General features: G+C 44.2%; 1 protein-coding gene across 3 annotated transcripts in view; it reads left to right on the top strand.

The window, feature by feature from the left end:
• Positions 1-25949, top strand: part of LOC143766280 (uncharacterized) — a 148552-nt gene that overhangs the window by 61225 nt on the left and 61378 nt on the right. Inside the window, exon 7 of one of the 3 annotated variants that reach the window (XM_077253827.1) lies at positions 20557-22698. The exons of the other annotated variants lie outside the window; for them this stretch is intronic. Within the exon in view, the coding sequence (XP_077109942.1) occupies positions 20557-22208 (1652 nt within the window). The 3' untranslated portion in view covers positions 22209-22698. Of the gene's footprint in view, positions 1-20556; positions 22699-25949 lie in introns of those variants that run through there. 3 annotated transcript variants of the gene reach the window in all.

Genomic DNA, 25949 nt, shown 5'->3' on the forward strand with positions numbered 1-25949 from the left:
ATAGCAACAGCCCCACGGGTGTTTACAAAGCTGATTGCAGAGGTCACAGCACATCTCATAGAAAAAAACACTCTGATAATACCCTATTTGGACGACTTCCTGATAGTGGGGAAGAACTTTTCTCACTGTCAGGAGCAGGTCAGGATAGTGATGGACACTCTACAGACATTGGGATGGCAACTAAACCTCAAAAAATCAAAACTAGAGGCTGCTATGGTCCAGAATTTCCTGGGGATAACAGTAGACTCTGTGGCACAGGAGTGTCGCCTCCCAGATGAAAAAGAGGAAAAATCAAACAGCTGATTATGACCACTTTAAAAAAGCCAGAGATGACCTTAAGAAGAGCCAGAGAGTATTGGGGTCCCTAACCTCCTGCATTCCGGCAGTAAAATGGGCCCAGTTCCATGCAAGAGAACTGCAATGGTGTGTGCTGCAGAACGACCTGGAACTTCAGGGGCAGCTAGAGCAGAAGCTCATTCTCCCATTCTCTGTGCTCCAATCTCTCAGATGGTGGTTACAGATAGCGTCATCCCCGAGAGGAGTTCCCTGGACATTCACAGCCTCCAAGGTAATCACAACAGACGCCAGTCCATGGGGGCGGGGAGCTCACTCAGACACACTATGGGTCCAAGACCCCTGTGCTCAAGAGGAGAAAGATCTATCCTCAAACGAGTGGGAGCTCCTAGCAATAGAAAAGGTGCTAGAGAGGTTACTTCCACACTTGGCAGGGCATCATGTGAGAGTCCTATCGGACAACCGAACAGCGGTCGCATACGTGAACCACCAGGGAGGCACCCGCTCTCGGGCACTGATGCACATAACCACAAGACTCATGTCTCTAGCCGAAAGGCACTTCCTTTCATTATCGGCCCTGCATATCCGAGGTGTGGACAACATAAAGGCAGACTTTTTAAGCAGGAACCATTTGAGGCAAGGAGAATGGTCCCTAAAAAAGTCTGTTTTTCAAACCCAGGGTAGACCTCTTTGCCTCAAAAGCCAACAGAAAAGTTTAAGAATTCTGCTCCCTGAACCCAGCAGACAGGCCGTTGGCAGTAGACGCCTTCAGCATAGAATGGATGTCAGGACTCCTGTATGCCTTCCCACCGATATGTCTAGTTCCAGCAGTTCTGAGGAAGATCAGGGAGGACAAGGCCAGGGTAATTGTCATAGCTCCCTTCTGGCCGAAAAGACCATGGTTTTACTAGCTGAGAGTGATGTTAGTGACGGACCCGTGGGTTCTCCCGGAAGACCAGGACCTTCTAACGCAGGGTCCCTTCAACCACCCGCAGAACTCCGGGCTTCATTTGACAGCCTGGCATTTGAGCGGTCGTGGGTTAATATCCATCTTGCTCGGCAGCAGAAAACCAGTAACGACCAAAATCTCTTTGAGAATATGGAAGAAATTCCTCTCCAGCTCAGGGCCAATACGGGAAGGGGAGGTCCCGATAGTGGCAATACTGGAGTTCCTGCAAAAGGGCTTAGATCTGGGGTTAGCTGTTAGTACCCTCAAAGTACACATTTCAGCCTTAGCAGCCCTATTCAACTGTGACCTGGCAAGCAATAGGTGGGTGGTGAGGTTTGTCCGAGCCTGTAGTAGAGCTGACTCTGTTCCATCCCCTACTCCTCCACCATGGGATCTAAATTTAGTATTGACAGCTTTAAAGGGCCACTGTCACCCCCTCCAGCCGTTATAAACTAAAAGAGCCACCTTGTGCAGCAGTAATGCTGCAGTCTAACAAGGTGGCTCTTTTAGTTTTTGCTTCAGCTATTCCCTCAATAAAGCGTTTTAAAATTTGCCCTAAATACCTGTCTTTGTACCTGGAGGCGGTCCGAAGCCTCCTCTGTGAAGCTCCCAACTGCCATCACTCATCTCTTCTGGGGCTATGGTCGCCGCCCCCTTCGCGCTGTTTTTCTTAAATCCGGCGCCTGCGCTGTGCGTGCCTGCCTTTGACAGGCGCAGTCTTCATTGTCCGTCATAGGTCAGATGCAGGGTGCCTGACTGCGCCTGTGCGGGCAGTGCGGCCACCCTGTTGCTGAATCCCCGCACTGTGTTATTCATTATGCACAGTGCGGGGCTGGGGTTCCTGGGCATGCGCACTGCGCTGTTCAGACACTCCCCCAGCTCCCCCGGCCTTCCAGCGTTGTTATTTGCGGCTGCTTCATTCCAAACGCTGGCAAGGAAACCTGTATATTCCGGCAACGCTGGAAGGCGGGGGAGCTGGGGGAGCGTCTGAACAGCGCGTTGTCAGCTGACCCCCCTTACACACAAATCATGGACGATAGGGTTGTATTAAAATTAGATCCGGCATATCTCCCCAAAGTGGTATCGAGATTTCATAGGGCTCAGGACATAACCCTACCCTCTTTCTGTCCCAAACCTAGTAACAAGAAAGAGGAGAGACTCCATTGCCTAGATGTCAGGAGATGTATCCTGCAGTATTTAGAGAGTACAAAATCCTGGAGGAAACAGAGGGCTTTATTTGTTTCGTTCCAGGGGTCAAGGAAGGGCCTTAAAGCCTCAAAACAGACTATAGCTAGATGGGTGAGAGAGGCCATTATTCTAGCGTATAGTAGTGCAGGCAGGGTTATTCCACAGGGTCTGAAAGCCCATTCCACGAGGGCCATGGCGACATCGTGGGCGGAGAGGTCAGATGCTACCATCGACCAAATCTGTAGGGCGGCCACTTGGTCCTCTCCATCTACTTTTTTTAAACATTATAGGCTAGACCTATCTGCTACCTCTGATCTCACATTTGGGAGAAGAGTGTTACAAGCAGTGATCCCTCCCTAGAAGAGAATACAAATCTCTGTAAGGGTACTGTCACACAGTGCAATTTTGATCGCTACGACGGCACGATCCGTGACGTCGCAGCGTCGTATGATTATCGCTCCAGCGTCGTAGACTGCGGTCACACTTTGCAATCACGGCGCTGGAGCGATGCCGAAGTCCCCGGGTAACCAGGGTAAACATCGGGTTACTAAGCGCAGGGCCGCGCTTAGTAACCCGATGTTTACCCTGGTTACCAGCGTAAACGTAAAAAAAAAAAACAGTACATACTTACATTCCGGTGTCTGTCCCCCGGCGTTCTGCTTCTCTCCACTGTGTAAGCACCATAGCCGGAAAGCAGAGCGGTGACGTCACCGCGTCACCGCTGTGCTCGCTTTCCGGCTGGCAGACGCTCACAGTGCAGAGAAGCTGAGACGCCGGAGGACAGACACCGGAATGTAAGTATGTACTGTTTGTTTTTTTTTACTTTTACGCTGGTAACCAGGGTAAACATCAGGTTACTAAGCGCGGCCCTGCGCTTAGTTACCCGATGTTTACCCTGGTTACAAGCGAACACATCGCTGGATCGCTGTCACACACAACGATCCAGCGATGTCAGCGGGTGATCAAGCGACGAAAGAAAGTTCCAAACGATCTGCTACGACGTACGATTCTCAGCAGGGTCCCTGATCGCTGCTGCGTGTCAGACACTGCGATATCGTAACGATATCGCTAGAACGTCACGAATCGAACCGTCGTAGCGATCAAAATTGCACTGTGTGACAGTACCCTAACTCTCTCGTGGTGCCGTCATGTATGATGAAAAAACACGGGTATTACATACCTGGTAATGTGTTTTTTCATGAGACATGACGGCACCCTTATATTCCCACCCTTTTGATCACGTCATTAGTTGGGTGCATTATTAGCATTATTTATATTATACACTCCCTGTGGTATCGGTGAATAGAACCGTTCAGGATGTATTATTTATGTGTACACTAACCAGCGGAGTTCCTCTCATACTCTGTAAAACAACTGATGTGGAGAGAGGAGCCGCCCCTTTTATCTTGAAGGTTTCCTGTCCTTGATGGGTGGATCCCCTCTCTCGTGGTGCCTTCATGTCTCATGAAAAAACACATTACCAGGTATGTAATACCCGTGTTTCAGGCACAGTGCAAAGCTTAGAGGAAGGAACATCATATTACAGTGCAGATTTTGCTGCACTGGTTTGAGGGTGACATGCCACATTGGAAGAGCCCCTGAGGTGCCAGAACAGCAGAACCCCTATAAGTGACCCAATTTTACAAACTAAACCTTTCATTGAATTCATCTAGGGGTGCAGTGGTCATATAGACATCACAGGTGTGTCACAGAATTTTATGAAGATAAAATAATTTCCATTTTTACTACCAAAATAGTGTGTTGGCTTTAAATTTTCCATTTTCATACATGGAAATGGGTAAAAATGGCACCAAAATTTGTCCCACAATTTCTGCTGAATGTAGAAATACCCCATATGTGGCTGTACAATACTGCTTAGCCACACGGCAAGTCTCTCGAGGGATAGGGCGCTATTTGCCTCCTGGAGAGCAGATTTTCCTAAGAGCAAGGAAAAGCAGAATCGCCCTTCAAGTGACCTCACTTTGGAAATTATACCACCTTGCGAATTTATCTACAGATGTAGTAATGATTTTGATTCCATTGGTGTTTTCCTGAAACAAGTAGTAGTGGATGTTGCTAAGTAAAAATTGCAACTGCTATTGTAGTGACCAGTACGTCATAGTGACTGGTACATTGTGCCCAGCTCATACTTCTGGAGACATGCACCCATAAATTAGGCGGGCTCTCAATACTACAGAAATGCCAAACATGTGGGCCTTAAATGCAGTTTAGACACACTGGGGCTAAGAGGGAGGGGGCATTTGGATTTGAGAGCGCAGAATTTGCTGCGAGTAGCTATTTCACTTTTCCAGAGCCTTTGTGCTACCAGTAAGGCTAGGTTCACACTGCGTTAATATAGCCCGTTCAGCACATACGTTAACGGGCTGCTGTTAACGCAAGTGCCGGTCGCAGCCCGCTAGCACAGATAGAGCATCTGCTAGCTCTATCTGCGCTAGCAGTGACGGACCCGGAAACGCTGCAGCCCGCGTCTCTGGTCCGTCTCTCAATGACGGCACATCGCTAGCGCACGCCCATTGTGGGCATGCGCTAGCGATGCATCCAACATTGCATTCAATGGCAGCATTAACAGACTACGTTACACCGCGTTATGCCGCGGTGTAACGTAGTCCGTTTAACGGAGTCACTGAACGCAATGTGAACCCTGCCTAACATGGAAACCCCCTATATTTCCGTTAACAGATGATGGACCTGATTGGGGACTTGCTTTTTTGTGGATTGAGTTGAAGCTTTTATTTGGAACATTTTACATAACATTTAGGCTCACATTTATCCGGCGCTCTACGCTAATCACTTAATTTGGGGTTATCATCTAAATCTCCAAGTGTCGTGAATGAGATGAACCCCACGAGGGATCCATTCACTATAATGAGGCAGCAGAGTTACTCTGGACTCTGTCTGGACTCCGCATTAACCTTCTTTTCAGAAGTGCACAAAACTGTGGTTGACAGTCTTTTTAGGCGGGTATAAAAGCGCGGACAACGCTGTATCGCAGGTCCTATGGCATCCACAGTGCCTCGATCTGCCTTATTATAGGGAATCTTCTGCCAGAGATTTACACAGAAACCCCAGTTTAAGCGCTCAGCGTAGAGCGGAGGATGAATGTGCGTTGAACCTTACTGCAATTTTTGGGAGGCAGAATGGAAAAATCAACAGCAGGTGGAGAATTTGTTTTATTTATTTTTTATGCCGTTCCTCATGCAGTATAAGTGATTAGATGACTGTGGAGACACCCTGGCCCGCTGGCCAAAACTGCGTGGCCCAGGGAACGTCCCACCAAATACACGCTTTCCCTTTAACATGGGCATAACGCTACTCAGACATCACAGAGTGAGGGTAGAACAGTGTGGCAATACTTTATTGAACCACAAAACAGGCAGATAACACGTAGAACAGTTGCAGGAAAATACCCCAAGATGGTGCACATTACAGAGTCTCACTCTTCCGCTTCCTCGCTGGGATAATGGCAGCTGTTACTTCATAGCTTCCATGTGCAACTACCTCACCTGTGGTACGCAAACAGAGAGGAGGTATCGACAAGCGTAAGAAGAGGACAGTCCATTCAGGTACAAGGGCCAGTTGACCAAAGGGTCCCAACCTGGCTTCTCCGAACATATCCATGGTGCCAGGTGACCGGATGGTCCCAACCTGGTTTCTCCAAATGTATCCATAGGTTCCAGGTGACTGGATAGTCCCATCCTGGGTTTCACAAATGTATCCATAGTTCAGCGATGGTCCATGGAGCAGATCTGTATACTTCCAACCGGGGCCGAGGTCCTTTAAGTTGAAATCCTGTAGAATAATAAATCTGTGACCCCCGTGATGGAGCCATGATGTATTGGCTGCTGTCCTTCTCTGGTCCTTTGGATGTTTTAATGTCTTGGCTGAATCTCTGTCTGTCTCACTCTGTCTCTTTTAGAGGCATATCACCTCTTTTTATGTTTAACAAGTGTCCTACAATCCAGCATCACAGATAAGGGGAAGAATGGTGACAACCAAGTTTCAATGTTTGATTATGTAATCTATTTGCATAGATTTTCCTCCTCTGTTTTAAAAGTCGTCAAAGTATCAGGCCTAGACAATGCGTAATTAGCATATCAGTAAACATCACTAGTCATCAAGGATAAGCACACAATATGTTACATTAAATGCCAACTTACAAGTTAATATTACAGGCTTTCACAAGCAAAAGTCTGTTTTATGACCAACACATAAATTCAAAAGTCAAAAGTAAACATACAGATAACAGTCTATTCTTTTTGGCTTGCTAAAAATAATCGTCTGGTTACAACATACAATGCTGTGTAACCACATTGACTTTATTCTTCGGGTTGGTGCGATTACAGCGATACCCGATTTATATTGGGTTTTTATGTATGGCTGCTGTTAAACACTAAAAGACTCTTTTATTGCGAATCCCTATATTTAGACAGCTATAATTTTTCCATATTTCATCCGACAGAGTCATGTGATGGCTTGTATTTTGCGGGACGAACTGACATTTTTACTGGTATCATTTTCGGCACATGACATTTTTTTATCACTTATTTTTATGATTTTTGGGAGGTAGAATGAACAAAAACGGCAATTACAATTTTTATACCGTTCCGCGTGTGATATACTTTATAATGCAGCTTTTTTCTTCGGGTCAGTACGATTACAGCGATACCCCATTTATTTAGTTTCTTATGTTTTGGTGCTTATACACAATAGAAGCTATTTTAACCCCTTAGTGACAGAGCCAATTTGGTACTTAATGACCGAGCCAATTTTTACAATTCTGACCAGTGTCACTTTATGAGGTTATAACTCTGGAACGCTTTATCGGATCCCGCTGATTCGGAGATTGTTTTTTCGTGACATGTTGTACTTCAAGTTAGTGGTAACATTTCTTCGATATTACTTGCAATTATTTATGAAAAAAATGGAAATATGGCGAAAATGTTTAAAATTTTGCAATTTTCAAACTTTGTATTTTTATGCCCTTAAATCAGAGAGATATGTCACAAAAAATAGTTAATAAATAACATTTCTCACATGTCTACTTTACATCAGCACAATTTTGGAAACAATTTTTTTTTTTGTTAGGGAGTTATAAGGGTTAAAAGTTGACCAGCAATTTCTCATTTTTACAACACCATGTTTTTTTTAGGGACCACATCACCTTTGAAGTGATTTTGAGGGGTCTATATGATAGAAAATAACCAAGTGTGACACCATTCTAAAAACTGCACCCCTCAAGCTGCTCAAAACCACATTCAAGAAGTTTATTAACCCTTTACGTACTTCACAGGAACTAAAACAATGTGGAAGAAAAAAATTAACATTTTACTTTTTTTTGCAAACATTTTACTTCAGAACCATTTTTTTTAATTTTCACAAGTGTAAAAACAGAAATTTAACCACAAATTTTGTTGTGCAATTTTTCCTGAGTACGCCGATACCCCATATGTGGAGGTAAACCACTGTTTGGGCGCACCGCAGAGCTTGGAAGTGAAGGAGCACCGTTTGACTGTTTCAATGCAGAATTGGCTGGAATTGAGATCGGACGCCATGTCGCGTTTGGAGAGCCCCTAATGTGCCTAAACAGTGGAAACCCCCCACAAGTGACACCATTTTGGAAACTAGACCCCCCAAGGAACTTATCTAGATGTGTGGTGAGCACTTTGAACCCCCAAGTGCTTCACAGAAGTTTATAACGTAGAGCCGTGAAAATAAAAAATCGCATTTGTTTTCACAAAAATGATTTTTTCGCCCACAAATTCTTATTTTCACAAGGGTAACAGGAGAAATTAGACCACAAAAGTTGTTGTGCAATTTCTCCTGAGTACGTCGATACCCCATATGTGGAGGTAAACCACTGTTTGGGCGCACCGCAGAGCTTGGAAGTGAAGGAGCACCGTTTGACTTTTTCAATGCAGAATTGGCTGGAATTGAGATCGGATGCCATGTCGCGTTTGGAGAGTCCCTGATGTGCCTAAACAGTGGAAACTCCCCACAAGTGATACCATTTTGGAAACTAGACCCCCCAAGGAACTTATCTAGATGTGTGGTGAGCACTTTGAACCCCCAAGTGCTTCACAGAAGTTTATAACGTAGAGCCGTGAAAATAAAAAATCTCATTTTTTCTACAAAAATGATCTTTTTGCCCCCAAATTTTTATTTTCACAAGGGTAACAGGAGAAATTAGACCACAAAAGTTGTTGTGCAATTTCTCCTGAGTACGTCGATACCCCATATATGGGGGTAAACCACTGTTTGGGCGCACCGCAGAGCTTGGAAGAGAAGGAGTGTCGTTTTACTTTTTCAATGTAGAATTGGCTGGAATTGAGATCGGACGCCATGTCACGTTTGGAGAGTCCCTGATGTGCCTAAACAGTAGAGACCCCCCACATATGACACCATTTTGGAAACTAGACCCCTTAAGGAACTTATCTAGATGTGTGGTGAGCACTTTAAACCCCCAGGTGCTTCACAGAAGTTTATAACGTAGAGCCGTGAAAATAAAAAAATCGCATTTTTTCTACAAAAATGATCTTTTTGCCTCCAAATTTTTATTTTACCAAGGGTAACAGGAGAAAATGGACCCCAGAAGCTGTTGTACAATTTGTCTTGAGTACGCCGACACCCCATATGTGGGGGTAAACCACTGTTTGGGCGCATGGCTGAGCTCGGAAGCAAAGGAGCGCCATTTGACTTTTCAATGCAAAATTGACTGGAATTGAGATCGGACGCCATGTCGCGTTTGGAGAGCCCCTGATGTGCCTAAACAGCAGAAACCCCCCAAAAGTGACCCCATTTTGGAAACTAGACCCCCCATGGAACTTATCTAGATGTGTAGTGAGAACTTTGAATGCCCAAGTGCATCACAGAAGTTTATAATGCAGAGTCGTGAAAATAAAAAATATATATTTTTTAACAATAAAGATTTTTTAGCCCCCAAGTTTTTATTTTCACAAGGGTAACAAGAGAAATTGGACCCCAAAAGTTGTTGTCCAATTTATCCTGAGTATGCTGGTACCCCATATGTGGGGGTAAACCACTGTTTGGGCGCATGGCAGAGCTCGGAAGGGAAGGAGTGCCATTTTGGAATGCAGACTTTGATAGAATTGTCTGCGGGCGTTATGTTGCCTTTGCAGACCCCTAATGTACCTAAACAGTAGAAACCCCCAACAAGTGACCCCATTTTGGAAAATAGACCCCCCAAGGAACTTATCTAGATATGTGGTGAGAACTTTGAATGCCCAAGTGCTTCACAGAAATTTATAATGCAGAGTAGTGAAAATAAAAAATATTTTTTTTCCCACAAAAAAGATTTTTTTAGCCCCCAAATTTTTATTTTCACAAGGGTAACAAGAGAAATTGGACCCCAAAAGTTGTTGTCCAATTTGTCCTGAGTATGCTGGTACCCCATATGTGGGGGTAAACCACTGTTTGGGCGCACGGCAGAGCTCGGAAGGGAAGGAGCGCCATTTTGCAATGCAGACTTTGATAGAATTGTCTGCGGGCGTTATGTTGCGTTTGCAGACCCCTAATGTACCTAAACAGTAGAAACCCCCACAAGTGACCAAATTTTGGAAACTAGACCCCCTAAGGAACTTATCTAGATATGTGGTGAGAACTTTGAAAGCTCAAGTGCTTCACAGAAATTTATAATGCAGAGTAGTGAAAATAAAAAAATATATTTTTTTCCAACAAAAAAGATTTTTAGCCCCCAAGTTTTTATTTTCACAAGGGTAACAGGAGAAATTGGACCCCAAAAGTTGTTGTCCAATTTATCCCGAGTACGCTGATGCCCCATATGTGGGGGTAAACCACTGTTTGGGCGCACGGCAGAGCTCAGAAGGGAGGGAGTACCATTTGACTTTTTTAGCGCAAAATTGGCTGTCGTGTTTGGAGACCCCCTGATGTACCTAAACAGTGGAAACCCCCCAATTCTAACTCCAACCCTAACCCCAACACAGCCCTAACCCTAATCTCAACCCGATCCATAATCCTAATCACAACCCTAACGATAATCACAACCCTAACCCCAAAACAGCCCTAATCTCAACCCTAACCATAACCCTAATCAAAACCCTAAATCCAACACACCCCTAACCCTAATCCCAACCCTAACCCTAATCCCAACCCTAATCCCAAACGTAACACTAATCCCAACCCTAATCCAAACCCTAACCCTAATCCCAACTCTAACCCTAACTTTAGCCCCAACCCTAACTTTAGCCCCAACCCTAACCATAACTTTAGCCCCCGTCGTCACAAAAAAAGTTCAATGTAACCTTTTTTTTGTACGTCGCGTCCGCCATTTCCGCGGATGCGTGGCCGTAACTCTGCCCCCTCCTCCCCAGGACATAGACTGGGCAGCGGATGCGTTGAAAAACTGCATCCGCTGCCCACGTTGTGCACAATTTTCACAACGTGCGTCGGTACATCGGGCCGACGCATTGCGACCGCCCCGTACCGACGCAAGTGTGAAAGAAGCCTTAGGCTACTTTCAGACATAGCGCATTTTTGAGCGCTATTTTGCGGGCGCTTTTCAAAAATGCGCAATGTCATTTCGTCTGCCGGCAAAGTGAATGAGAAATTCACTTTGCCGTTCAGACACACCGCAAAAAAACGCGGCGCTTTTGTCTGCAAACACGCCGGCGTAAAAAGAATTGACATGTCAATTCTTTACGCAGCGGCGTGTCTGCGTATCCCCCTAGGGCCCCATATTACCTTCCACACACAGCGCCTTTGTCCTGGGTGTCGGCGTCTTTGTACGGAGGGGTTGACACCCAGGACCGGACGTGACGTCGGACAGGAAGAGGGAAGCCCCCGCCCCCCAGTGAAGCAGCATGGAGTCCTTCTGTGTGTGTGTGTGTGCGTGTGTGTGCGTGTGTGTGCGTGTGTGTGTCCCCATGCGACGCTAGTGCCACCATTGTGCTAAGTCGCCGTATGGGACTACTACTCCCATCCGGTATTAGGATGGGAGAGTTGTCCCTGTGTCCGGCGACTTAGCACAATTGTAAAGTTACACAAAACACCTACACACAATACACATACATGACACACAGTACATACAACATATAACACAGAGTATATACTCACCAACAGCACACTTGTAGGCGAAGCCCTCGATCCTCCAGGAAAAAATCCAAAAATAATAAACCAAATTCATACTCCCTGTCCGCAGAATCCATAAAACGAGTGTCCCACGCCGATCGGCTGCTCTCCGGCGATACACTGCCAGGAGCGAAGCTCCTAGCAGTGTATCGCGTACTGTTCCGGAGTTCAATGACTCCGGCGTCTCGGTTAACAGCAGTACAGCTGCGTTGAACTTTCCCACGCAGCACTGCCGTTAAGCGAGAGTGCCGGGGTCAATGACCGCCGGTAAACTCGCTCGCGCATGCGCAGTGACACACCGACAGGAACTATGGCTCCTGTCAGTGTGTTGCTGCAGCCGTGGAGAGCAGACATATCTCTGGATGTGTCTGTTCTCCATGGAAAATCTTGATACGTGGCACTTAAATATGTGGCAATTAAGTACGTGACACGTGGCACTTATACGTGATACGTGTCACTTAAATACGTGGCACTGAAATACGTGATACGTGGCACTTTGATACGTGGCACGTGTCACTTAAATACGTGGCACTGAAATATGTGGCACGTGGCACTTTGATACGTGGCACGTGTCTCTTAAATACGTGGCACGTGGCACTGAAAGATGTGGCACGTGGCACTTTGATACGTGGCACGTGGCACTGAAATATGTGGCACGTGGCACTTTGATACGTGGCACGTGGCACTTTGATACGTGGCACGTGGCACTTTGATACGTGGCACGTGGCACTTTGATACGTGGCACTGAAATATGTGGCACGTGGCACTTTGATACGTGGCACGTGTCACTTAAATACGTGGCACGTGGCACTGAAATATGTGGCACGTGGCACTTTGATACGTGGCACGTGTCTCTTAAATACGTGGCACGTGGCACTGAAAGATGTGGCACGTGGCACTTTGATACGTGGCACGTGGCACTTTGATACGTGGCACGTGGCACTGAAATATGTGGCACGTGGCACTTTGATACGTGGCACGTGGCACTTTGATACGTGGCACGTGGCACTTTGATACGTGGCACGTGGCACTTTGATACGTGGCACGTGGCACTTTGATACGTGGCACTGAAATATGTGGCACGTGGCACTTTGATACGTGGCACGTGTCACTTAAATACGTGGCACGTGGCACTGAAATATGTGGGACACGTTGCACAAAAAAGTTACATGTAGTTTTTTTTGTGTCGACGGTCCGCCGAAGCACGACGCATCCGTCGCACGACGGATGCGACATGTGGCAATCCGTCGCAATGCGTCGCTAATGCAAGCCAATGGAGAAAAAACGCATCCTGCAAGCACTTTTGCAGGATGCGTTTTTTCTCCAACGACGCATTGCGACGGAAGCCAAAAAACACTAGTGTGAAAGTAGCCTAACCCTAGCCCTAACCCTAACCCTAAATTTAGCCCCAACCCTAACCCTAACTCTAACCCTAACCCTAATTTTAGCCCCAACTTGTCTTCTCCTGCCGGCCAGCAGATGGCGGGCGCACTGCGCATGCGCCCGCCATGATGAAAAAGCCGGCTGGCAGGAGAAGACAGAAGAGGACCCAGGGACCCCGGGTGAGTATGATAGGGTCCCCGAATCCCCCTATTTCTCTGTCCTCTGATGTGCGATCACATCAGAGGACAGAGAAATAACTGATCGCTTTTTTTTTTTTTTTTTTTTTTTGCGGTCGCCGGTAAACTGTTAATTACCGGCGATCGCAAAGCAGGGGTCGGTGCAAATCGACCCCGATCATGTTCTTTGGGGTCTCGGCTACCCCCGGCAGCCGAGACCCCAAAGAACATCCGGGTGCCGGGCGGCGGGCGCACTGCGCGTGCGCCCGCCATTTTTTCCCGGAAAAAAGATGGCGGCGCCCATGGGGAGACACGAGGAGCACCGGGGGAGGTAGGTAAGTATTGGGGGGCTATTGGGGGCCATCGGGGACCACATTTCTCTGTCCTCCGATGTGCGATCACATCGGAGGACAGAGAAATTAAACGGCAAATCGCGTTTTTTTTTTTTTTGTTGCGACCGCCGGTAAACGGTTAATTACCGGCGATCGCAACTCGGGGGTCGGTAAAAACCCCCCGAATCATGTTCTCTGGGGTCTCGGCTACCCTCGGCAACCGAGACCCCAGAGAAAATCCGACTCTGGGGGGCGCTATTCACTTTTTCCACAGCGCCGTTAATTAACGGCGCTGTGGTTTAAGTACCCTTAGCGGCCGCCGTTAAAAGGCGTACCGGCGGTCGTTAAGGGGTTAAAGCAAAAATAATTATTTTTGCATCACTTTATTCTGAGAACTATAACTTTTTTTCTGCTGATGGAGCTGTATGGTGTCTTGTTTTTTGCGGGACAAGATGATGTTTTCAATGGTAACATTTTTATTTACATTCATCTTTCTTTATTGCACATTTGTTTGACAGTATGATGATAAGAATGTAAGTCCGCAAGGACAGGGTCCTCTCCCCTTTGTACCGGTCTGTCATTGTAAATTTTCTTACTGTAAACGATATCTATAACCCTGTACGTAACCCCATTTCTCATATACAGCACCATGGAATTAATGGTGCTATATAAATAAATAATATTAATAATAATCATAATAATAAAGCATTGTTTTTGCCTCGTTTTTTTTATTTTTTACTGTGTTCACTAAAGGGGTTAACTAGTGGGACAGCTTTATAAAGCTGGGGGTTTATATATGTACTTTTTTTACATATATAAATCTATTTATTGGATTAATATATATTTTATGTGGTTCTTTATTTGGGGATATGTTTTTTTAATAACTTTTTAAAAACTGTTTTACATTGTCCCAGGATGAGACATCACTGTACAGTGATAGATCGCTGATCTGATACTCTGCAATGCTTCTGCACTGCAGGGTATAGGAGTAGCATCTGACAGGCAGGGAAGGAGGTCCTACTCTTAGCAGGCGCTCACAAGCTACCTTCCTTTAAGGACCCTGCGGCCATCTTGGGATCACCATGGAGACCATCAACACAACGCCATTGCATCACGTTGTGCAGATTGGAGCATACTCCCTGTGCGATGCTCCTCGATGTCGCTGTCACTTCACAGTGGCATCAGAGGGGTTAACCCCTTCATGACCGGAGCTTTTTTCGGTTTTGTGCTTTCGTTTTTTGCTGTCCCTTCTTTCCAGAGCCATAGCTTTTTTTTATTTTTCTGTCAATATGGCCATGTGAGGGCTTATTTTTTGCAGGACAGGTTGTACTTTTGAACAACATCATTGGTTTTAGCATGTCGCGTACTCGAAAACAGGAAAAAAAATCAAATTGCGGTGAAATTGCAAAAAAAGTGTAATCCCACACTAGTTTTTTGTTTGGCTTTTTTGCTAGGGTCACTAAATGCAAAAACTGACCTGCCACTATGATTCTCCAGGTCATTACGAGTTCATAGACACCAAACATGTCTAGGTTTTTTTTTATCTAAGTGGTGAAAAAGAATTCCGAAGTGTGCTGAAAAAAATGTGCCGTTTTCTGATACCCGTAATGTCTCCATTTTTTGTGATCTTTTAATCGCCCGTTGTTGCATTTTAATGCAATGTCGCGGCGACCAAAAAATGTAATTCTGGCATTTTGATTTTTTTTTCTCGCTACACCGTTTAACAAGCAGGTTAATCCTTTTTTTTTCATTGATAGAACAGGCGATTCTGAACTCGGCGATACCAAATATGTGGAGGTTTCATTTTATTTTTATTGTTTTATTTTGAATGGGGCGAAAGGGGGGTGATTTTAACTTTTATGTGTTTTTTATTTTTTTCATATTTTTAAACACTTCTTTTTTGCTTTTGCCATGCTTCAATAGCCTCCTTGGGAGGCTAGAAGCTGGCACAATTCGATCGCCTCTGCTACATAGGGGCGATGCTCAGATCGCCCCTATGTAGTAGAATTACAGCATTGCTATGAGCGCCGACGACAGGGTGGTGCTCATAGCAATTTGGCATCAACAACCATAGTTGGTTGTCATGCCGATGCACCGCTCACCCCCGATCACATCATGGGGGTCAGCGGTGCACGTATTTTCGGCCAGATGGCAGGAAGCGCGCTTTAAATGCCACTGTCAGAGTTTGATTAACCTGTGTCTGGTTAATAGACACAGGTAGAATCGCGATTGCGCCCGCGCCTATTGCGGGCACATGTCAGCTGTTGAAAACAGCTGGCATGTTGCGGCTTTGAGGTGGGCTCACCGCTGGAGCAAACCTCAAAGCGGGGCTTCTGACGTCGGACGTACTATCTCGTCTGACGTCAGAAAGGGGTTAAACGTTCTGAGTCTTTGCGATCCCGGCACCGTACATGTACTACAGTTTACAAGAATGCAGTTCCCACAGCTACGGCGCATGTCGGGAAAGGGTTACAAAGGTTATCCAATCCCAAAATCCAAATTTTTTTTTTAACCTAATCTGTGCTGTATTGTAGTATACAGTGCCTTGCAAAAGTATTCGGCTCCCTGGAACTTTTCAATCTTTTCCCACATATTATGCTTCAAACATAAAGATATCAAATGTAAATTTTTGGTGAAGAATCAACAAGTGGAAGTTTAACGAAATGTATTGGTTATTTTAAATTTTTGTGGAAAATCAAAAACTGAAAAGTGGGGCTTGCAATATTATTCGGCCTCTTTAATGTAATACTTTGTTGCACCACCTTTTGCTGCGATTACAGCTGCAAGTTGCTTGGAGTGTGTCTCTATCAGTTATATACATCGAGAGACTGAAATTCTTGCCCATTCTTTCTTGTGAACCATTCCATTGTAGATTTTGCTTTCTGTTTGAGATCATTGTCTTGTTGGAAGATAAATCTCCGTCCCAGTCTCAGGTCTTTTGCAGACTCCAACAGGTTTTCTTCAAGAATGGTCCTTTATTTGGCTCCATCCATCTTCCCATCAATTTTATCCATTTTCCCTGTCCCTGCTGAATAAAAGCAGGCCCAAACCATGATGCTGCCACCACCATGTTTGACAGTGGGGATGGTGATAGAGCTTCACATGTCCCCACATTACTCCTGACATACGAGAACTGTGAAGAGTCTTTAGTGATGTGGGTGGATGGATGCGCACAGCACATTATACTCACTTATGTAGAAGCCTTTTCCTTTCTGGTTCGTACAATCAGTCATTCCCCTGCTGCCTCCCACTTTGTTTTGCATGGGGAGGGTCTGGCATAGACTGGGGGTGGTTACGACCAGTCTCTGTCAGACAGGAATACTCTAGTCAGTTAGTGAGCAGCTCCTCTAAAATCAGGAAAAAGCTGCTCACTGTGTGTGTATCTAGGGCACCATGCAGAATGTTGAAAGGGAGTACATTACAAACAATCAGCATTATCCACATAGGTGCACACACAAATCTAATTTTACAGAAAGCCCGGACAACTCGTTTAAAGGTAACATGTCAACAGGATTATGCACAGTAAGGCTCCTTTCACACTTCCGTCTTTCAGGTCCCATCACAATCCGTCGTTTTTTGAGAATGCAGGATCCTGCAAATAAATTTGCAGGATCCTGCATTTTCCCATAGACTTGTATTAGCAACGGATCACGACGGATGGCCACACGTCGCATCCGTCGTGCGACGGATCCGTCGTGTTTTGGCGGACCATCGTCTGGTAAAAACATTCAATGTACCGTATTTTCCGGCGTACAAGACGACTTTTTAACCCCTGAAAATCTTCTTAAAAGTCGGGGGTCGTCTTGTACGCCGGGAATCGCCTTGTACGCCGGGTGTATATGGTGGGTGGGGGGGGAGTGATCCTGATGACGACGAGGGGGCGTCTCACAGAAAAGTGAGTATCCCCCATTACCTTATCATAGCGCTGCAGCGTGGGGTCTCTGTGCTGGGAGCGGCGGCGGCTGCTGTGCTGTGGCGGCTCCTCTTCTGCAGTGTGGGGCCTGTGGGGCGGTGGCGGCGGCGGCGTATCTTCATGCAGTCGGGGCTCCTCCGGCATCTCAGCCTGGAAGCCCCGCCGGCAACTCCATCGGTACAATGCGCTGGCCTCCGGGAAAATGGCCGCTGCTTAGATTCAGATCTCGTTGAGATCTGAATCTGAGCATGCGCAGCCCCCAGCGGCCGGGCCACCGCATCGCACCTATTGAGCTGCCTCCGGGAAAATGGCCACTGCTCAGATTCAGATCTCGTCTCCCGAGATCTCGGGACGAGATCTGAATCTGAGCAGCGGCCATTTTCCCGGAGGCCACCTGACCGCATTGTACCCATGGAGTTGCCGGCGGGGCTTCCAGTCTTTGAGATGCCGGAGGAGCCCCGACTGTATGAAGATACGCCGCCGCCACCGCCCCACAGCACCAGAGGCCCCACACTGCAGAAGAGGAGCCGCCACAGCACAGCACAGCACAGCACAGCAGCCGCCGCTCCCAGCACAGAGACCCCACGCTGCAGCGCTATGATAAGGTAATGGGGGATACTCACTTTCCTGTGAGACGCCCCCTCGTCCTCATCAGGATCACTCCCCCCCCCCCAAAAGGCACATATTCACCGGCCCTATAAGACGACATAGGGTGTATAAGAAGACCCCCGACTTTTAAGAAGATTTTATTTTTTAACTGGTAAAGTTGGGGGGTCGTCTTATACGCCCAGTCGTCTTATACGCCGGAAAATACGGTAACTTTTTTGTCTGCTTCGGGAAAACGTGCAGCGACGGATCCTGCGTCATACAGTACAGACCTAAAGTTTGGACACACCTTCTCATTTAAAGATTTTTCTGTATTTTCATGACTATGAAAATTGTACATTCACACTGAAGGCATCAAAACTATGAAATAACACGTGGAATTATATCCGTTCATCCGTTCACCTTTTCTGCGTTGCACAAAGACACGGTGTTGGAACCAAAGATCTCAAATTTGGACTTATCAGACCAAAGCACAGATTTTCACTGGTCTAATGTCCGTTCCTTGTGTTCTTTAACCCAAACAAGTCTCTTCTGCTTGTTGCCTGTCCTTAGCAGTGGTTTCCTAGCAGTTATTTTACCATGAAGGCCTGCTGCACAAAGTCTCCTCTTAACAGTTGTTTTTAGAGATGTGTCTGCTGCTAGAACTCTGTGTGGCATTGACCTGGTCTCTAATCTGAGCTGCTGTTAACATGCGATTTCTGAGGCTGGTGACTTGGATAAACTTATCCTCAGAAGCAGAGGTGACTCTTGGTCTTCCTTTCCTGGGGCGGTCCTCATGTGAGCCAGTTTCTTTGTAGCGCTTGATGGTTTCTACGACTGCACTTGGGGACACTTTCAAAGTTTTCCCAATTTTTCGGACTGACTGATCTTCATTTCTTAAAATAATGATGGCCACTCGTTTTTCTTTACTTAGCTGCTTTTTCTTGCCATAATACAAATTCTAACAGTCTATTCAGTTGGACTATCAGCTGTGTATCCACCAGACTTCTGCACAACACAACTGATGGTCCCAACCCCATTTATAAGGCAAGAAATCCCACTTATTAAACCTGACAGGGCACACCTGTGAAGTGAAAAGCATTCCCGGTGACTACTTCTTGAAGCTCATCAAGAAAATGCCAAGAGTGTGCAAAGCAGTCATCAAAACAAAAGGTGGCTACTTTGAAGAACCTAGAATATAAGACATATTAGTAGTTTTGATGCCTTCAGTGTGAATGTACAATTGTCATAGTCATGAAAATACAGAAAAATCTTTAAATGAGAAGGTGTGTCCAAACTTTTGGTCTGTACTGTACGTCGTTCACTAGAATGGAAGCCTATGGACGCAGGATCCGTCGCACACTGGAATCCAGCGACGGATCCAGTTTTTCCCCTCTGAGCATGCCCGGAAGGATTTTCAAGTCCGGGAAAAAAAAATCTCTCTCTCTCTTTTCTCTATCTCTCTCCTCGCTCTCTCTCTCTCGTCCCCGGGCATTTATTTTCCCGAAATTTGTGGACGACGCATCCGTCATTACACTGGATGCGTCGCACACTTTTTTCACTATTTTCATGATGTCCGTCGATCCGTCATTATGCTGCACTACGACCGACACAAAAAACAAAACTGTGAAAGTAGCCTTATCTACAGATACTGTCAGGTTGGTGCTGTTATACTGTGGGAGAGTCTTCATGTGGTGGTCTGATTAGTTATTCATCAGAATGGCTTCTGATAAGTCACTGATCCCTCAGTGACCTGTTCCCTTCGCTCCATAATATATGTACATACTGCAAAAAAAAAAAAAACTTCTGCAGGCAGGTGCCAGCCATGGCACCTGTGCTGCAGCATAATCGCATGTGTACTATGTATATAATTAATATGGTTGAGGTTATCCTGATATTCTTCAGAAAAAAATCCATTCGAAAATGGCGCCTGTGCAGTAGCAGCTCTAAGTGTATATAGAGGCAATCCGATAGCTGCTATTGCCCAGCCCGCCTGTTAATACAAGGGCGATATTAATAGGCTGCAAACTAGATACTGTGCATCACACTTACCTGTGTGACTGGCGTCCTATGCAAGCTATATCAATGTGCATTTTTTCTACTAGGCAACCAACCCCTCCAATGTCTGTCTAGTGTGAGGTGGCTGTTTTTATCTTATCAGTAGTTTGCATCTATGCTACCCCTTGCCTTTATTAGTGGAAGCCTGCTGCATCCTGCTAGATGTGCATTTGTCATCAGACAGGGTTTTGGGAAGGCCCTATCTTATGGTATGTGTTTCTTTGTATCCTGCTCCTCTTGTTTGCCTTATTTTGTGCTATAGGTCATGTAGCAGTCAGGCATTGTATGAGTCAGACACCACCTTTTATGAATTTTCACTGAGAATTTCATTAGGAAAATTTGATGGCAAGCACATTGAAACAATGCAATAAGAAAAATCTGTAAAAGAAGAGAAAATAAAAATTGTACAACCTCCTACCTTAATATCATAATCTATTAGTCTGCATTGAAGTCTACAGTTTGTACCTGTCTTCGTCATATAGTAATTGAATTTTAATACGATTTGTTTCCAAAGGCAGCATTTAATAAGAAAAATATTTTTTTTCTTGGCAGATGACTGTGCGTCAGCTGATTATGGTATCACACCATATATATATGAAGAGCATGCCATTATTCCAGATATACCTCCAGCCCTTCACAGCAAAAATGTATCATCTATTCCTTGTCAACAGGTTACATCTTCTGAGTCATTACAGACTGTTAAGCAAAATGAGAATAACAATAGGGATGCTGAACATCAAAAAGCTCATACAGGGAAGAAACCATATTCATGTCAAGAATGTGGGAAATGTTTTACTAGCAAAAGAAAGTTTGGTAAACATAAAAGCACTCACATGAGGGAGAATCCATTTTCATGTTCAGTATGCGGGAAATGTTGTACTAGGAAAGCAAGTCTTGCTGTACATAAGAGAATTCACACAGGGGAGAAGCCATTTTCATGTGCAGAATGTGGGAAATATTTTACCCAAAGATCAAATCTTGTTAGACATAAGAAAATTCACACAGGGGAGAAGCTCTTTTCTTGTTCAGAATGTGGGAAATGTTTTACCGACAAAGCAAATCTTGTTGGACATAAGAGAATTCACACAGGAAACAAACCATTTTCATGTCCAGAATGTGGGAAATGTTTTACCCAGAAAGCAAGTCTTACTGTACATCAGCGAATTCACACAGGGGAGAAACCATTTTTATGTCAAGAATGCGGGAAATGTTTTACTAGCAAAGGAGATCTCGTTAAACATAAAAGCACTCACACAGGGGAGAAGCCATTTTCATGTCCCGAATGTGGGAAATGTTTTACCCAGAAAGCAAGTCTTAATGTACATCAGAGAAGTCACACAGGGGAGAAGCCATTTTCATGTGCAGAATGTGGGAAATATTTTGCCTGCCAAACAAATCTTGTTAAGCATAGACAAGTTCACACAGGGAAGAAGCCATTTTCATGTCCAGAATGTGGGAAATGTTTTACCAAGAGAACAAGTGTTACTGTACATCAGAGAAGTCACACAGGAGAGAAGCCATTTTCATGTCCGGAATGTGGGAATTGTTTTACTTGCAAATGGAGTCTCATTAAACATAAAAGCTCTCACAGAGGGGAAAAGCCATTTTCATGTTCAGAATGTGAGAAATGTTTTACTAATAAATCGAGTCTTATTGTACATCAGAGAATTCACACAGGGGAAAAGCCATTTTTATGTCAAGAATGTGGAAAATGTTTTACTAGCAAAGGAGAACTCTGTAAACATAAAATCACTCACACAGGGGAGAAGCCATTTTCATGTTCAGAATGTGGGACATGTTTTACCCAGAAAACAAGTCTTACTGTACATCAGAGAATTCACACAGGGGAGAAGCCATTTTCATGTGCAGAATGTGGGAAATGTTTTACCTGTAAAACAAGTCTTGTTACACATAAGAAAATTCACACAGGGGAGAAGCCGTTTTCTTGTTTGGAATGTAGGAAATGTTTTAACAACAAAGCATCTTTTTCTGCTCATCAGAGAACTCATACAGGGGAGAAGCCATTCTCATGTCAAGAATGTGGGAAATGTTTCACTTTCAAAAGGCTACTCATTAAACATAAAAGCATTCACACAGGGGAAAAGCCATCTTCATGTTCAGAATTTGAGAAATCTTTTACCCAGAAAACAAGTCTTACTGTACATCAAAAAATTGATGCAGAGGAGAAACCATTTTCATGTTGAGAATTAGAAAATTACAAAAAAAAAAAAAATGTCTTACATGTCAGAGAAATTACACATAGAAGCAGTCATTTCATAATTTATTTCATATTTTTCTTATTGATGAATCATACAAGAAAAGTTACAGTAAAAGTTAGATCAAGTCTAAAAGGGAAAGCTTTTTAGATCACTAAATGATAATGATTAGGAATTGTACTGTATGCAATGACCAATAAACATCCGCAAGTAGAATGCATATAACAATCCAAAATATTTCACCATGTATATAGAATACTTTACCATCATCTGAGCACTATAACTTCATCTTAAAGGGGTTGAACAGCACTTCTCTTATATACTAAGACACCAAGCATGTCACATCTAATAAGTATGATCTCTTATTAATCAGATGAGAAATAGTGGGGACTGGATAGTTCTCTCTTCAAGTGTCCTAATTGAGGTCATCAGCATCTACCCTAACCATGAATAAATAAACTTCCTTTATTACTAACATACATCTCTTTGTATCTATATTTTGTATTATCTACATATTAAGATATTGCCATAGGACCTGTATAGTTGAGGGAGAGCTGGTATAGTTGAATAGAAGTAAGAATTAAATTAAAGGGAACCTACAGCAGGATTGTGCTGAGTAACCTACAGACAGTGTCAGGTCTGCGCCATTACATTGATTGAAATGATACCTTGGGTGATGAAATCCGTCTTGTGATTGTTGTTTAATCTTTATTTGTAGTTTTCAGTTAATGATATGCTCGTGTCCTGGGGCAGGCTTGTGGGGGGTGTTCATGTGGTGCTCTACTTACATATTTATCTGTATGGCTTATGATAGGTCACTAATCCCTCAGTGACCTGCCTCTTATTTTACATACTGCATATCACATTGTTTAGAAAAATAATTGCATTCATCATGCAGGCGGCGGCTGTAGCATGATCGGATCTATAATATCCATATATTCATTTTATTTAGTGATATACATTTCTTGAGAAAAAAAAAATCTTCCTCAAAATGGCACCGGCTGCTCCTGCACAGTAGCATAATTCAGAACGCGATAGATGCTACTGTGCAGGCGCCAGCGATATTTTGCTAGAAAGATGGCAGCGCCTGCACAGTAGCATTTATTGGATCGCCTTGTGTGGTCAAAAATTTCTGTTTGTCCATATGGCAGGGCTAGGAAAAGAAAGAGTGCTATTTGTCTGGAATAGATTGTGAATGCCATGTCACATTTGAAGAGGCCCTAACATGCGAAAACAGCAGAAACCCCCGACAAGTGATGCCAGTTTGGAAATTAGATTCCTCAAGGAATTCATCTAGGGGTATACTGAGCATTTTTAACCTGCAGTTGATTCACAAAACTTAACATTTAAATGTGAGAACAAAAAGTTAAATGTTTTTCTACTAAAATACTGTTTTAGCACCAAATTTTTAATTTACATGAGCATTAATAGGAGAAATTGGACCCCATAATTTGTTATGCAATTTCTCCCAAATGTGGCAGTACCCTATTTGTGGTTGTACACTACTGTTTGAGCAAACATCAGGGATCGGATGGAAGGAGCGCTACTTGGCTTTTAGAACGCAGATTCCTTTTGAATAGATTGTGTTTGCTCTATTAGCCGAGCCCCTGAGGTGCGAGATCAGTAGAAACTTCCATAAGTGACCCCATATTGGAAACTTCACTACCTAATTAATTCATCTAGGGGTGTAGTGAGTATCTTGAACCCATAGGTGCCGCACAGAATTTTATACCATTGGGACATCGAAAAATGACATTTTTGTGGTAAAAATGTAACTTTTTATTAGCTGCAAATTTGTCAGTTACACAAGGGTTAATAGAAGAAACTATACCCCACAATTAATTGAGCAATTTCTCCTGAATGAGGTGACTCCCCATATGTCATCAAAAACTACTGTGTGGCTATTGGAGCACAAAGGTGCCAGAACAGCAGAAAAACCTCAAAAGTGACCCCATTGTAGATATTGCACCTATCAATTGATTCATCTACAGCTGCAGTGACTATTTTGTAACATGCATGCCATGCTTTATAATGGAGATTTGCAAATCTGCCAGTTTAGTGCTCATACGTTGCGCCCCTATACAGTGTAGTGCCACCAGACATTGTGCCCCATACAGTGTAGAACGCCCATATGTTTTAGTGTCCCCATACATTGTTCCCAGCTTGTTCTCTTCCTGATACAGTAATGTCAAACATGTGGCCGTTTACTGTGGTTTAGGCACAGAAGGAGGGGGCATTTGGATTTGGGAGCACAGAATTCACTGGATTTTATTTGAGGGGGCAGGAGCCATGTCAATTTTCCAGAGTTTTTGCTCTGCCAGTAACGTGGGAACCCCCTATAGTTCCAGTAGTATAGTATAGTTTTGTTCACTTTCAGTATAAGGCTGAATCACATTGTGTCCTATGCCGAGTACTTACCTCGGGGTTTCCATGTAAATCCCACAAAAATGCGATTCAGACGAAACCCCCTACGGAACCACCCACAATAATGAGGCAGATGGAGACACTTTGGAGTCCATTTGGCGTCTCTTCGTTGGTATCCATATTTTTAGCTGTGCACAGATATGTGGTTGACCACAATTGTGCGCTAGAAAGATGCCTAAATTTATAGGACACCACCAGAACAGAGACCAGACGGAGTCCAAAGTGACTCCGTCTGCCTCATAAGTGAGTAATTCTGTCAGGGGTTTGTCTCAATCGCGGTTTTTGGAATTTATACCTAAACCCTGAGATGAGGTAAGCGTTCAGCGTAGATCGCAAGATAAATGTAATCCGAACATTATTCCGATTTTTGGGAGGTAGAATGAACAAATAGACAGCAGTACAAGAGTAGTTCTTATTTTTATCTTTCCGCCGTTCACCGTGCAGTACAAGTGATAAGAAAGATTTATTCTTTGGGTCGGTGCGATTACGTCAGATTTTTATATTTTGCTATCACTTAGTAAAAATTATTTTTTATAAAATGATGTTTTTCGTCGCCATTTTCGAAGAACTAACTTTTTTGGGGAGAATAGAGCTGTATGAGTTTTTATTTAGCATGCTGTATTCCAGATGACAGATTTATATTTTTTTATGCTTTGCTTTTTTTGCACACTGAAAACATTGTTCTACAAAAATGAATTTATTTTGCATTGCCATTTTCTGAGAGCTGTAACTTTTTTTTCTAAATGAGCCATATTAAAGCTTGTTTTTTTGTGAGAGAGTTAGCAGTTTATAATTATACCTTTTTTACATGACTTTTTGATCAAGTTTTATTCACTTTTTTTGTGAGTCATTATGATGAAAAAGCTACATTTTTGGTATGTTTTTTTCTTATTTTTTTTCACAGCGTTTGCCATACGGAATAAATAACATGGTAGTTTTATAGATCTGGTTGTTCCGGATGCGACAATAACAATAATGTGTACTTTTTTTGTTTAATTTTGTCTTAACACTATGGCTGTGTTTTGATTGGCGATATGGCTTTTCATGATTTTTGTGCTGTGCTTTCTTTACTTTTTTTTTTCTTTTTTTACATATTTTATGTAACTTTTTTTTTCCTTTTTTCACTTAGGCTACTTTCACACATCCGTCGGTACGGGGCCGTCGCAAACCGTCGGCCCGACAGACGTTGTGCACAACGTGGGCAGTGGATGCAGTTTTACGACGCATCCGCTGCCCATTGTGAGTTCCGGGGAGGAGGGGGCAGAGTTCCGGCCGCACATGCGCGGTCGGAAATAGCGGAGCCGA

Source organism: Ranitomeya variabilis, chromosome 4 (genome assembly GCF_051348905.1).
Source record: "Ranitomeya variabilis isolate aRanVar5 chromosome 4, aRanVar5.hap1, whole genome shotgun sequence".
In the NCBI taxonomy this organism is placed as follows: Eukaryota; Metazoa; Chordata; class Amphibia; order Anura; family Dendrobatidae; genus Ranitomeya; species Ranitomeya variabilis.